This window comes from Nicotiana attenuata, chromosome 7, assembly GCF_001879085.1.
Source record: "Nicotiana attenuata strain UT chromosome 7, NIATTr2, whole genome shotgun sequence".
Lineage (NCBI taxonomy): Eukaryota > Viridiplantae > Streptophyta > Magnoliopsida > Solanales > Solanaceae > Nicotiana > Nicotiana attenuata.
Genome location: NC_031995.1, coordinates 71,808,944 through 71,824,129, shown reverse-complemented (window position 1 = coordinate 71,824,129; position 15,186 = coordinate 71,808,944). Strand labels below are relative to the sequence as shown.

Below are 15,186 nucleotides of genomic sequence, written 5' to 3'. Positions count from 1 at the left end.
AAGCATGTAGTTTTTTTTTGAGAGGGAATATAAAAGAGAGTAGTTTTTTTTAAGATTTGGCTATACAATGCCAATTGTTTAGGGCTATCTTTGCCAAACCTAATATAAGGCTAAAAAAATTTTAATTTCTATTATGTGTTGTTATAGGAAGCCAATTTTTCTTTTAAATTTTAAATATGTATTTTTATTAGGCCTACGACCTGCCCGGCCCAACCTCAGTCAAGCTTCACGGGCCACGGGCTTATTCGGGCTGGGCTTAAAAACCTCATTTTCAAATGGGCTTCAAAATTCTAGCCCAACCCTGCTAAATCACGTGCTGGGCTGGGCTGACCCAACGGCCATATTGACGGCTCTAGCATATACACGGTTTTGGTCTTCTAAATCATATATATATATTTTTAATAATAACGACAAAAATCCCTCACTATCATGGTCAAAGGCAGACCCCACACTGTTGGTAGGGTGGTCACTGGCACCCCTTAAACTTCGGCAAAAATAGTTTATATATTTCTGTATACATTCACGACTAGTCAAATAAATTAGTGGTGCCCCTATAAACGCAAATACACGGTTGCTGCATTGGTTAGCGAGTCATTTAAACTCCTTTCCTCACTCATTGACCCGGGTTTTGAGACCCAACACCAGCAATACTTTTTTTCTATTTTTCCCCCTTCTTGAATTCAATAATAGTACTCTATTCTTAATAGTCAACATAATATATTTGTCTCTTTTATCTTTTCTGAATTACCAATAATTTAGTACTCGTACATACTAGTCAACATAGTTTAATTCTTTTTCTTCCAAGTCTCACCCTAAAGGCCCAAATCTAGCTTTTCTTCACGATTAGTTTTTCCAAACCTCTATATAAAATAGACAAAAACTCTATTTGTGATACATCCTTCTAGATATCAAAAATTAATAAAGACATAAAAAGATTAACAAAATAGGAAAAGGGGTATAAATTATATTTGTAGCTTGTTTCATTAGTCAATAATTTTCATCTCCGACAAATTTTAGCATTTGAATGAACCAACAAAGGTTCTGCAAAAATTAGAAACATCCAAATTATTATTTCCTCTAAAACAAATACAAATACAAAGATAATACACCACAAAAAAAATTAATTAAATTAAGACGAACCTCCATGGTATATCACTAGCAAATCACCTTTTTTTTTTTATCTTGATAAGTAAGTTTATAAGTATCACATTTTCTCGACCAGTAAAAAAATATCAAATTCAGCGAATTTTCCCCAAAAAATAATAATGGAAAAACTTCAAAAATCCTTTGCCTTCAACGTTCACTTGGGCAAAGTTTTAAAAGAGTTGTACACCAAACTTTATCGCAATTAATTGGCATATTTATGTTGATAATGATGCCCCAGCTACACTCAAATCCTGAGTCCACCTCTGATCTTTATAAGTTATTCATTAATAAAAAATATTTAATCATTTGTGATTAACGGCACAATTAAGGGCAGTAGACAGACATAACAAAGTAAGAAAATCTATGTAATATCTCATATTTAAAATAAAGACATTGATACCCCAAAAGAAAATAAATCAATAAAGGTATGGGGAAATGGGCCAAAGCCTATAAGAATACAACCTAATTTTTGGCTGCAAACGTAACAATACAAAAGAGAATTTAGGGGTTGAATTTTTGGCTCTACGCAACAGCAAAACGTGAAACAAACGAAAGGGAAAAAGAAAGCTGATGCAGTTCGGAACCATATTAACAATGGAGAAAAATCTAAAGCTACTGATTATCTCGGGAATTACTTGAACTTCAAATCTTTTAGTTTTGTTTTATGTGTTGTGGGATCCCATGGGGTATTTAAAACTAAATTCCAATAAAAAATATTATGGACATCAATTCACTGAGTTCGGCAGAAGCAATCGAAGTCAATGGAAAAGAAGGTTTATTTCTTTCTAGCGAAGGGATTTATGGAGTGGGGAAGAACAAGCTAGGTAATTGAATTCCCTTTTCCTTAGTAATTTATCTGAGATTTTTTTTACTTAATATCTAGCCTATTATTAGTTATTGAATTTCTAACTAAGGGTAGAGACAAGAAAAAGGACTTAGTTACGACTGATTCGTGTATCCAGGAAAAGAATTTTTTTCTTCTTTTTTAACATTATAGCTAATAAACTATATGAACACTTATTTTAGAAGATACTTGAGTAGTTTAGGTTATTTGAGAATTAAACGAGATATCCTAAGAGTTGGGTATACTGGTTGATTCACAGAAAGTAAGTCATATCCCGTGGAATGAAAACAGGGAAAGATTTAAGACAATAAAATTTAACCGACTATACTGGTGCTCGTGGAATTGATACATAGATCGGTTTTGTAACGATATAGGTAGTGGAAGAAGTCGAACGAAGTGCTCGCAGCGACAAGTTCGATATTTCGGCACGTGTACTGTGAGTAGTAATCTTACCACAATTTGTGTTTTCATAACCTGCATGGTTTATACATTATTTTGAAAATAAATATGTTACCGAATGTATGGAATTGCATGTGGGATAAGTCCTTTACTTGATATGGTACTGAACATTTTACTGGAAATGTTTACCTTTATTTAAAATGTTCATGTTTTACTGTTATTTGAGATATGGTTACTATTACCGAAATGGATTTACATGATTTAATAAGAATTGAGATGCCCTTTATTATTTTGAAAATTCTTTCTTATGAATATTTACTGGTTACAAGAAAAAAGTATAAATAGGAGGAGACTTTGAAGGATCCCGTAGCTAACGACGGATTCGTTAGACCTGGTGCACCTTGTATTTACTGATTACTGAGTACAGTTACAGCCCTCGCTAGTGGGAAGGTAGAACTAGCATACAGTTACAGTTTTTCCCTCGAGTAGGGACCTACAGTTATATTTGACTCCTTTTACGAAGGGGTCCACATATTGATACAGATTACATGATCCTTTCTTGAAAATCTTCCAAACACAAAGATTTGCTATGAGATATTACCGAGTTTATTACCGAATTATTTAATTAATTTTATTACAGGAAACACATGATGAGACTGGTTAATATTTATTATTTCTGAAAAGACATTCTTATGATATTTTCTGATTATTATACTGGCATATTTTCTGACTTGTCCCTATTAAGAACTATTGTGGTTAAGTGTTATTACTCACTGAGCTAGCGTCTCACTTCCCGCTATATTTTTTTCCCAAGAGACAGCAGTTTAATCATGCGAGGATTTTGTTAGCTAGAGCGTACGAGTTGGAAATTCTGGTGAGCCCCGCATTGCTTCGTGTGGACAAAGAGTTTATTTAATGGTTATAGTCCTTTTCTTTAAAACTCTTAGAGTCTCTCCATAGTCATTTTATTAGTGTCATGTGTATTAATTATCGTTTTCGACTTGTTCACTAGATTGGACTTTCTTATCGTATTTTGGAGATAGATTTAGCATCACAGTCTTATAAGTGGTTGATTAATAATGATGGAGATCTCACTGGGTAGTCGATGAAGATTATGAGTTATTTTGTTGGATATTGGTTGGTTTTGTTGTTGCTTTTTTAGACAAGTAATTTGTGGATAGTCCTAAAATAGGGGGACCTCTGTCCGATTTTCTGCAAAATACCGATGAGGCTTACTTAGGGGCATTTACTCCTAAGCGCCGATCATGATCCTAAATTAGATCGTGACAAAGTTGGTATCAGAGCCCTAGGTTATTCTTGTGACTAATGGAGCACATGTCGGTAGTAGAATCTCAATTATAATTATGTAGCCGGCCATTCCCATAATCGCAATTTTGTGAGGGTTTGATAGATGTTTTTTGTCTTTCTTTCTTATTCCTCCTGACGTGTGTGGCGATTAGGGTCAAATAGCTGAACTTTACCTTTTATCTTGTTCTTATATGTCGCGGACCAGTCATTCAATAGTAGAGTTTGGCTAGAGGTTCAAGGATATTTAAATATTGCCACTGGACAATTGTCTCCCAGCAAAGGAAAGTAATAGAAGTATTAAACAAGGCTGATGAAAAAGTCGTTATGCCAAAATAAGGTTCTTTCATACCGCTAAGATATGTAATAAAATCCACTTTTAAAATTAGTACTAGACCACCACCATAGCTAGGAGATTATTATCATTGAGGTGCTTATCTCTATGTAAAGAACATTTGAGAGCTTGATAGATACAATTGGTAGACAAGACAAAAAAAAAAGATAATAGATTAGGGATATAAATCTTAGGGATTTGGTACTACGATCGTCTGGAGCAGAGATGTATTCTTAATAAATTTCCAAAAACTGAAACCACAAAGTTTACTATTTCTTGCACTTTAATCATCCTTAGAGGTTTTTGGCAAAACACTTAAAGCATTATGATCTCTATAATGTTCCAGCGAGAGGCCTGTGGATCTAGCAACTTATCGACTTGAGTACACGGCGAATATATGGAATGAAACCTCATTGTTAGGGATGCGGTTAGGAATGACACAACTGAATTAGAAATAAGTTTAGTGAACTTTTTATGAATTGTTTACTTCTCGATAGTCGAAAGCGCATACCTAATAGGTGCTTAAGAAATTAATTCAGACGATCGATGTACGGACATCTGACACCAGACTTATTAGCTGACTAGGTACGTGACCTCTTAGGTTTAGAAATTTGTCGAATGGTTGGTTAACCGTTTAAACAAGGCAATAGTTCCATATACGAAGACTCTGACCTATTATGTGGAAGTTCAACTTGCAAAAAATAAAATAAAATTTAAGAACTGAATGTAATTGGCATGCAACTAAAAATTCATTTAAGAAGGTAGAGACTATGAAATCTCGCAATATGAATTTTTTTTATGAGATGAAGAGTTAGATAAATGACATCTTGAGATATTAAAATATCCTTTAATAGTTGCTACTTTGTGGAGAATCTCGTATAGTTGAAACTCTATATTAAGATTATCAGATTCTGGTTGAGAGAGAGGATACCCTATCTAGCCAAATTGTACTTGACCTTGTTGATTTTGACGTGCTTATAGATATGATTGGTTATCATCTTACCACATTACCTTTTATTACCACGCGAAGGTAGTTAAATTGACATATCTAGTAATTAAAACTAATTGTAAAAAATAAAAAAATAAACAAAAATAATTATATCCCAGTGATAGTCGAGGTTATATCACTTAAGAAGGCTCTACAATTATTGAATAAGAGCAGTTAGCGTCTCGTAACTTCCGTAAGGGATCCAAGAGATGTGAAACCTAGTTTGAAAAATAAAAGTATCATAGTGAGAGATTCTTTAATGTATTCCTAAGGATATACCATGACTACCTCTAATATGAGAAATAGACTTCGGTATTGATTTGACACCTGAATTGAGAGAGCTAATGAACAATTTCGATATTGGAAAACGGGTTTTATCATATGGAGTGTTGCTCCATAGGGTACACCAATATTATTTAAAAAAAAGAGACGAGATAAGTCCTTAAGAATGCGCATCAATTACAGATAATTAAATAAAATAACAATACACAATAAATGCCCATTGTCTTGTATAAATAACTTGTTTGATCAGTTACAATGAGCCATTGATATTTAGTCTGGTTATCATCAGCTTAGAATAATAAAGGAAGATATTTTGTATAAGTAGCTCAGAAGTGGCAAGGATTAACTACTTCTATGGAGATTCATAATTTCTTGGGCTAGGGAGGCTACTACAAGCTATTTTCTGTAGAATTTCTCCATAGTAATGGCGCCATTTACCAAGATAATTCAAAGTTTCGGTGGACGAAGAAATGTGAGTAAAGCTTTTAGAAGCTCAAGACATGTTTGACCACTATCGGTATTAGCTTTACCATCAAGTTCTAGTGGATTCACGATGTTATGTAATGCTTCAAAAGTTAGATTATGATGTATTATCATGTAGAATGATTGGGATAGCTTGTGCTTTAACAAAACTAAGAAAAACACGGACAAAACTATGCTACTTATGATTCAGAGATGGCCGCAACGGTATTTTCTTTAAAGATCTAGAGACACTACTCATACGACAAAACTGGCGAGATTTATACTGACCATGAGAGCTTGAAGTAAATTTTTTAGCAGAGATTGGGATCTTCGATAGTGTCGATGGATTGAACTTCTCAAGGACTAATATTATTCTATTTTGTATTATCCTAGGAAAGTGAATGTTGTGGCTGATGCATTGAGAAAAAAATCTATAGATAGTTTGGACATATAGCTGGAGACTTTTGGCTGAAGATATGCATAAACTAGAGGGTACCAGCATCAAATTTAGTATGGGGAATTCAGAGACATTGCTGGCTTGTGTTAAAGCTTAAGTCTTCACTAGTAGAGTGTATAAAGGCCACTCAATATAAAGACGAGCGACTATGTAACGTGATGAGGTCCTGGGTAGTGAAAGCAAGGATATGTTTATTGATAGTGATGGTATTCTTTGACTAGGTGACTGGTCACGTGTACTAGACGTAAATGGGTTAAGACGAGTTATTCGTGAGGATCTCACAACTCTTGATACACTATACATTCGGAGTCCAATAAGATGTACCATGACTAGAAAAATCGTATTTGTGAGAAAAGAAAGAACAGATTTCAAATTTTCTTAACTTATTTCTAACTATTTGACTTGTTGGCATGTCAAGGCAAGCATTTGTGACTTACAGGACCACTACAACAACTCGAGATTTTAAAGTGGAAATGGAATATAATTAGAGTGAATTTTATGACGGAACTACCTCAAACAATAAGAAGTTATGATTATATGTGGGAAATTTTATATGGGATTTCATAGTAAGCATACTTCTTACTTGTAAATACTTTTGTAGTGAGGTGATATATGCACAGATATACATGAATTGAAAATTGTCCGACTCCATAGGATTTTATTGTCCATCATTTCTGAAAGAGGATCACAATTTACTTCACGCTTTTAGAAATCTTTTCAATAATTATTGAGTACACGAGTAGATCTTTGTACTACATTTCATCCGCAGACAGACGGGCAGTCTGAATGTACTATACAAATCTTGGAGGACATGTTGAGATCTTGAATATTTGCTCTTGGAGGTTGTTGGGATGATTCCCAACGTTAAGCTAAATTTACCTCCAATGATAGCTTTCAGTAAGAGTATTAAGATGACATTGTATGAAACGCTATGACGATGTCGCTCCCTTATTAGATGATTAAAAACAATGAGGCTAAGGTATTAGGTTCAGACTTAGTAGTATGTGAAGTTATGGATAAGGTCCATCCAATCAGACATATAATACTTACATCACTGTATAAGGTCAAAATCAGGCACGCCCGATTTCCCAGGCTCAAGGGATCGCCTTAGGTCCGAGTTCAAGTAAGCTCGAGTTCGAGGTCGACAGACTAGACTCGAGCTTAAGGATGAAATGCAATGCCCGAAGACGGGAGTGAGAGGAATACCGAAGTTAAGCGTGCTCGACCACGAAATTGTGCCGTTATGGATTTGTAACAGAATGAGTTAGATTCCTGCTACGTCCCCAAGATCATGGTTCAAATCTCGGAATAGGATTGTACAATTCCGTACTAGGCGGTTAGACAGCTGTACCAATAATATTCCTTACTGTATAAAAATGTACCTTATTTAGGGTTCCCCTATTATATAAAGGGGGACCCCAATCATTTGTAACCATATACAATCATTGGCAAAGAATATACTTTCTACTTTTCGCTTACTATTCATCAGAATTATCCTTTCTCTTTAGTTTTCTTATTTTATTATTCCTAGTTCATCTCGAGGTCACTAAGCTCGAGGTCACCAGTGCTGAGTAACATTGGTTTGATTCATTTATTTCTTTCATTTCTACTTCATATTTCTTGATTATTAATTAGTATTGAACTAAATCATATATCTTTAAAACCACAAATCGAATTTAATTGTTACTCATATTTTCGAGGTAAACAGTTTGGCGCCCACCGTGGAGCTAAAGATAATAATGATTATTTCTTTACTGATTCTCATCACATACGTTATCTTTACGCTTTTTCCTGTCAAGATTTTCTGATTCTCAAGACTAAACATGTCACGACCCGGATTTCTCACCCTCAGGAGTCGTGATGGCGCCTACTATTAGGAGCTAGGCAAGCCAATTATTTATTATTTCTTTTAGCGAACCTCGACATTTTTAAAAACAACGAAACATTTAATAGAAAAGCGGAAGTCTTAAATATAAATAAACTGAAAGCAATGCGGAAGTTCAATACAACTCTACCCAAGAACTGGAGTCACAAACTCACGAACGTCTAGAGAATGCTAAATACAATGTCTGAATAAAAACATAGTTTTGTTTGTTCCGGTACAAAGGATAACAAACTAAAGTAAAGATAGAAGAAACTCCGGGCCTGCGGACGTCAGCAAGGCTACCTCGGTGTCTCTGGACTGAAGTCAGCTCCCAAATCTACTATTGCTGTCCAAAAGCTGCTCCGGCACCATGATCTGTGCAAAAAGATGCACAGAGTGTAGGCGACCCCATGTGCTGGTAAGTGCCTGGCCTAACCCCGGCGAAGTAGTGACGAGGCTAGACCGGACTACCAAACAAACCTGTGCAGTTCAATATATATGTATGCAATATAAAGGTATACAGAAATTAACCAGTCAAGGGGGAGGGGGAGCATGCTGTAGGGGCTGTAATAGTTCAGGTATAAAATCAATAGTTAAGGAATGAAATAGTACAACTACAATAGCAACGGGAGTAGGAAATCAACAGTTGCACGGCACCACCCTTCGTGCTTTTACTCTCGTTCTCACCAAAACAATCATATAGAGTGCACGACATCACCCTTCGTGCTTTACCTCACAAAATGATGGCACGGAATGATCCTTCGTGCATAAACACTCATATCATGGCATGTAATGTTCCTTCGTGCATTCGTAATCATATCATGGCACGGAATGTTCCTTCGTGCATTAGTATTCATATCACAATCGTGCACGGCATCACCCTTCGTGTTTTATCACTCGTCCTTACCCAAACAACAATCACAAACAATGGGGCGAGGGAATAGACAAACAAAATAGGAATCCCGGCAAGGGAGCAATAACAACAATTTCAATATCCCGGCAAGGGAGAAAAGTCTACCAAACAGCAAAACATCCCGGCAAGGGAATAACCAATAACTCATTAGCTTTCTTTCATTTCCTACTTTACATCTCACTTCTCACTTGAGCCAACGCTCCCAAGAGTTTACAATTCATAATTTCCTTCTCATACTCTTTCATTACATAGGAATCATCAACTAAGCATGGAAAAAACACAACAAGATAAGAATAAACACAACATAAGGACTCACGGTCATGCTAGACACCGGTGTATAGATACTCGTCACCATGCCTATACACTGTACTCGACAATTAGCAAGTAGCAAACAAGACTCAACTCCTATCCCCTCAAGCTAAGGTTAGACCGAACACTTACCTAAACTTCCACAGCTAAATCAATCCACAACGACCGCCTTCCCTCTCGAATTCAGCTCCAACTCAATTAAATCTATGAAATAACGACTTTACTATATTAATATAAGCTAAACAAATCAAACCCAATGCCCAAATATAATTTTCTAAGCTTTCTTCCTAAAGTTCAAAAAATCGACCCCGGGCCCGCTTGGTCGAAACCCGAGGTTCGAACCAATTTTCATATCACCCATTCCCCCACGAGCCCATATATACAATTTGTTTTTAAAATTCGACCCCAAAATGAGGTCTAAATCAAAGAAAATTGAAAAGCCCTAATTCTACCCGCTTCCCCCAATTTCCACCCTAATCTATGTGATTTAAGCTTAGAATTTCAGTAATTAATGAAGAAAAATGAAGGAAATAAGTGGGGATTTACTAACCCAAGTGGTCTTGAAGAATGGGGGCTTCAATGAACTCCTAGAAGCTTGGGGAAGAAGAGAGCTCGTGAGAATTAGAGTTAAACCCGTAGCTACTGTTTTGAACATTTTAAAAAAAAAAATCACTGGGCGGAATTACTCTATGCGTTCGCGACAGGGAGGGTCGCGTTCGCGAAGAAGGGAGGCTGGCAAGCATCGCGTTCGCGAGTGGAGGGCTGCGAACGCGTAGAGTAAAATACTGGGGCCCAGGATCTGGGCCTACGCGAACGCGTGAAAAGGTACGCGAACGCGTTGAAGGGAGCAGCAGAGCTATGCGTTCGCGAACAGCTCAATGCGAACGCGAAGAGGAACCTACTGGGGTCCTGAACTTGGCTTACGCGATCGCGATAGTAGGGATGCGAACGCGAAGAAGGGCGGACTCTGAAGCTATGCGAACGCGAAGGGGCATTGCGAACGCGTTGAAGAAATTCACTGTTCACCTGCTACAATTTTTCTACAATTTCCTAAGTTTCAAAACCATCCCGAACACCTCCAAAAACACTCCCGAGCCCTCGGGGCTCCTAACCACTCATACACACTAACTCAACCACATCCTACGAACTTAACCGTGCGATCAAATCGCCAAAATAACATCAAAATCAATGAATTAAACCTCAAAATCATCACTTTTTCATCAAACTTCATAAACTTTCATTTTTAAAGATTTAGGTCCGAAACACGTCAAATGACGTCCGATTTGAACCAAATTTCACAGAAAGCGCTTAAACCACATATAAGACCTGTACCGGGCGTCGGAACCAAAATACGGGCCCGATACCAACACGTTCTGATCCATTTTCATTTCAAATTTCCTTATTAATTTCAGAAAAAAAATTTCTTTTAAAAAATTCATTTCTCAGGCTTGGGACCTCGGATTTCGATTCCGGGCATACGCCCAAGTCCCATATTTTTCTACGGACCCTCCGGGACCGTCCAATCACGGGTCCGGGTCCGTTTACCCAAAATGTTGACCAAAGTCAACTTTAATCATATTAATACCAAAATTCATCATTTTTCACACAGAATTCATATTTAAGCTTTCCGGTTTCGCGCCCGGACTGCGCACGCAAATCGAGGCAACTAAAAATAAGGTTTTCAAGGCCTCGGAAGCACGGAATGAATGAGAAAACAAGTGATGACCCTTTGGGTCGTCACATTCTCCACCTCTAAAACAACCGTTCGTCCTCGAACGGACAAAAGAAAGAAGTACCTGAGTCGGGAAAAAGATGAGGATAACGGCTCCGCATATCAGACTCGGACACCTAGGTCGATGCCTCAGGAGGCTGACCTCTCCACTGAACACGCACTGAAGGAAAACTCTTCGACCTCAACTGTCGAACCTGCCGATCTAGAATAGCCACCGGCTCCTCCTCATAATACAGATCCTTGTCCAATTGGACAGTGCTGAAATCTAACACGTGGAATGGATCGCCGTGATACCTCCGAAGCATGGACACATGAAAAACTGGATGCACAACTGACAAACTAGGCGGAAAGGCAAGCCTATAAGCCACCTCTCCCACACGGTCGAGAATCTCAAATGGGCCAATGAACCTAGGACTAAGCTTGTCCTTCTTTCCAAATATCATCACGCCCTTCATAGGCGACACTTGGAGCAATACTCGCTCACCAACCATGAAAGCCACATCTCGAACCTTGCGATCTGCATGACTCTTCTGCCTGGACTGAGCTGTCCGAAGCCTATCCTGAACTAGATCTGTACCCAACAACCGAGCCTCTCCCGGCTCAAACCACCCAACCGGAGATCGACACTGCCTACCATACAACGCCTCATAAGGAGCTATCTGAATGCTGGACTGGTAGCTGTTGTTGTAGGCAAACTCTGCTAAGGGCAAGAACTGATCCCACGAACCTCCAAAGTCAATAACACAAGCTCGGAGCATGTCCTCCAATATCTGAATAGTCCGCTCGGACTGTCCGTCCGTCTGAGGATGAAATGATGTGCTCAAATCAACCTGGGTGCCCAACTCTCGCTGAACTGCTCTCCAGAAGCGCGAGGTAAACTGCGTACCCCGGTCCGAAATGAGAGATACCGGCACCCATGAAGGCGAACAATCTCTCTGATATAGATCTCAGCTAACCTCTCGGATGAATAAGTGGCTGCAACAGGAACAAAATGTGCTGACTTGGTCAGCCTATCAACATTGACCCAAATCGCATCAAACTTCTTCCGGGTCAACGGGAGTCCAGTAACAAAATCCATAGTAATCCTCTCTCACTTCCACTCGGGAAGCTCAATCCTCTGAAACAGTCCACCAAGCCTCTGATGCTCATACTTAACCTGCTGACAATTCAAACATCGAGCCACATATGCAACAATATCTTTCTTCATTCTGCGCCACCAATAGTGTTGCCTCAGGTCCTGATACATCTTCGCGACGCCCGGATGAATAGAATACCGGGAGCTATGGGCCTCCGCTAAGATCAACTCTCGAATCCCATCAACATTGGGCACACAAACTCGCCCCTGCAATCTCAGGACACCATCATCATCTAAGGTCACCTTCTTGGCACCTCCACGCTGCACAATGTCTCTCAGGACACACAAATGGGGATCATCAAACTGTCGATCACAGATACGCTCCAATAATGAAGAACGAGCGACCGTGCAAGCTAACACTCGGCTAGGCTCAGAAATATCCAACCTCACAAATCGATTGGCCAAAGCCTGAATATCCAAAGCAAGCGGCCTCTGGCTGGTCGGAATATACGCAAGACTGCCCATGCTGGCGGACTTTTTGCTCAAGGCATCGGCCACTACATTGGCCTTTCCCGGGTGATACAAGATAGTAACATCATAATCTTTCAATAACTCCAACCACCTTCTCTGCCTCAAATTTAACTCTTTATGCTTGAACAAGTACTGTAGACTTTTGTGATCAGTGTACACCTCACACGTCACACCATATAGATAATGCCTCCAAATCTTCAAAGTATGAACAATGGCTGCCAACTCTAGATCATGAACCGGATAGTTCTTCTCGTGGATCTTCAACTGCCTCGAAGCATAGGCAATGACTCTGCCATCCTTCATCAATACTGCACCAAGTCCAATACGGGAAGCATCACAATAGACTATATAAGGCCCTGAACCTGTGGGCAAAACCAATACCGGTGTCGTAGTCAGAGCTGTCTTGAGCTTCTGAAAGCTCGCCTCACACTCATCCGACCATCTGAACTGGGCACCCTTCTGGGTCAATCTGGTCATCGGGGCAGCGATAGATGAAAACCCCTCCACGAATCGACGATAATAGCCTGCTAACCCCAAGAAACTCCGAATCTCTGTAGATGAAGCTGGTCGAGGCCATTTTTTGACTGCCTCAATCTTTTTCGGGTCCACCTGAATACCCTCTGCTGATATGACGTGACCCAGGAATGCAACCGAACTCAACCAGAACTCGCACTTCGAGAACTTAGCATATAACTGGCTATCCTTCAGAGCCTGAAGAACCACTCCGAGGTGCTGCTTGTGCTCCTCCTGATTGCAGGAGTATATCAGAATATCATCAATAAAAACTATCACAAACAAGTCCAAGTAAGGCCTGAACACTCGGTTCATCAACTCCATAAATAATGCTGGGGCATTGATTAACCCAAATGATATGACCAGGAACTCATAGTGCCTGTACCGAGTGCGGAATGCTGTCTTAGGGACATCGACTGCCCTAATCCTCAACTGATGGTAGCCAGATCTCAAGTCTATCTTTGAAAATACCTTTGCACCCTGAAGCTGGTCGAACAAATCATTAATCATCGGTAGTGGATACTTGTTCTTTATCGTCACTTTGTTCAATTGCCGGTAATCAATGCACATCCTCATCGAACCATCCTTTTTCTTCACAAATAACACCGGTGCACCCCAAGGCGAAACACTGGGTCTAATGAAACCCTTCTCAAGCAAATAATGCAACTGACCCTTTAACTCTTTCAACTCCGGCGGGGCCATGCGATACGGCGGGATAGAAATGGGCTGCGTGCCCAGAGCCAGATCAATACAAAGGTCGATATCCCTGTCGGTCGACATACCCGATAAACCTAAGGTCAAGGTCTCGGTATGGCAACCCAAGATAGCATGATACGGGGACAACCAATCCACTATGTATAAAAGCAACAAATCAACACGGGTATCAAGAACCCCAATCTCCACAACACAAGAGCGATGAACTCGGTCAAACACAATAGGACTACCCACTGGTGTAGATACATAAACAGGAATACTCAAGGTATCACTAGGCATGACCCGATACGGTGCAAGATAAGATGACACATACGGATACGTAGACTCAGGGTCAAATAGCACTGAAGCATCTCTATCGCAAATCAGAATAGTACCTGTAATGACTGCATCTGACGACTCAGCCTCTAGCCTAGCTGGAAGAGTATGACATCGGGGCTGAGCCCCACCACCCTGAACTGCCTCTCGGGGATGACCTGCTGCAGGCTGGCTCCACTCCTGGCGGCCTGAGCTCCACCTCTATGACCTCTACCTTCACCTCTAACACACCTGCCACCGCCTCTAGCTGGCTGGGCAGGCTGTGGATCCTCTGGTGTCTGAATCCTAGTACGAGAACTCTGATGCTGGAAGCTGCTCGACGCTCGAGGGCAAAATCTGACAATGTGCCTCGGGTTACCACAAGCGTGGCAAGATCTCGACTGCTGCGGCTGAGCACCCCTCAACCTCGGGCAAGCCCTCCTGATGTGACCATACCCACCACACTCATAACATCCACGCGAATGCTATAGCTGAGGTAACTGAAGCTGACCCTGGCGACCTGAATGACCACCCGAAGTGCCATGAGTGACCTGGAGAGCTGAATGAAAGGGCCTAGGAGGATGGCCTCTACCATAAGAACCTCTACCTCCAGACGAGGTACCACTGAATCTGCCTGCATGACGGGGCCTCTTACCCGACCCATGACCACCTCCCTGTGGCAGAATTCTCTCAACTCTATGGCCTACATTGGCCGCCTCCTGAAAAGTGACCTCACTCCCGGCCTGAGCCACTATACCCGACTGACCTGCCACCGCTGACTGAACCACTGGAAGCAAACCCGATCGAATGACACCCTTTATGAGGCCTACCAATTGGACTAGAGCGTCCTGAAGAACTGGGGTGGCAACGAACCCTTCTGGGACCTGAGCTGGGCCCACCGGAACTGCTGGAACCTCCTCCTCAAACTCGACCTGAGGCTCTGCCTCTGGGGCTACTGCTCGGGGCTCGGGCTGCTGAGCGGTAGATGAGGAAGTGCGTGTTCTCGCTATCAGCGGAAGAACAT

The 15,186-nt window shown here is 40.3% G+C and overlaps 1 protein-coding gene across 1 annotated transcript; it reads right to left on the bottom strand.

Moving 5' to 3' along the window:
* Positions 13,305 to 13,724, bottom strand: LOC109230648 (RNA-directed DNA polymerase homolog; the record flags this gene model as incomplete). The annotated part of the gene is made up of 1 exon (XM_019396100.1): positions 13,305 to 13,724. A coding segment is annotated over exon 1 (420 nt), but the record flags the coding sequence as incomplete, so codon positions are not given.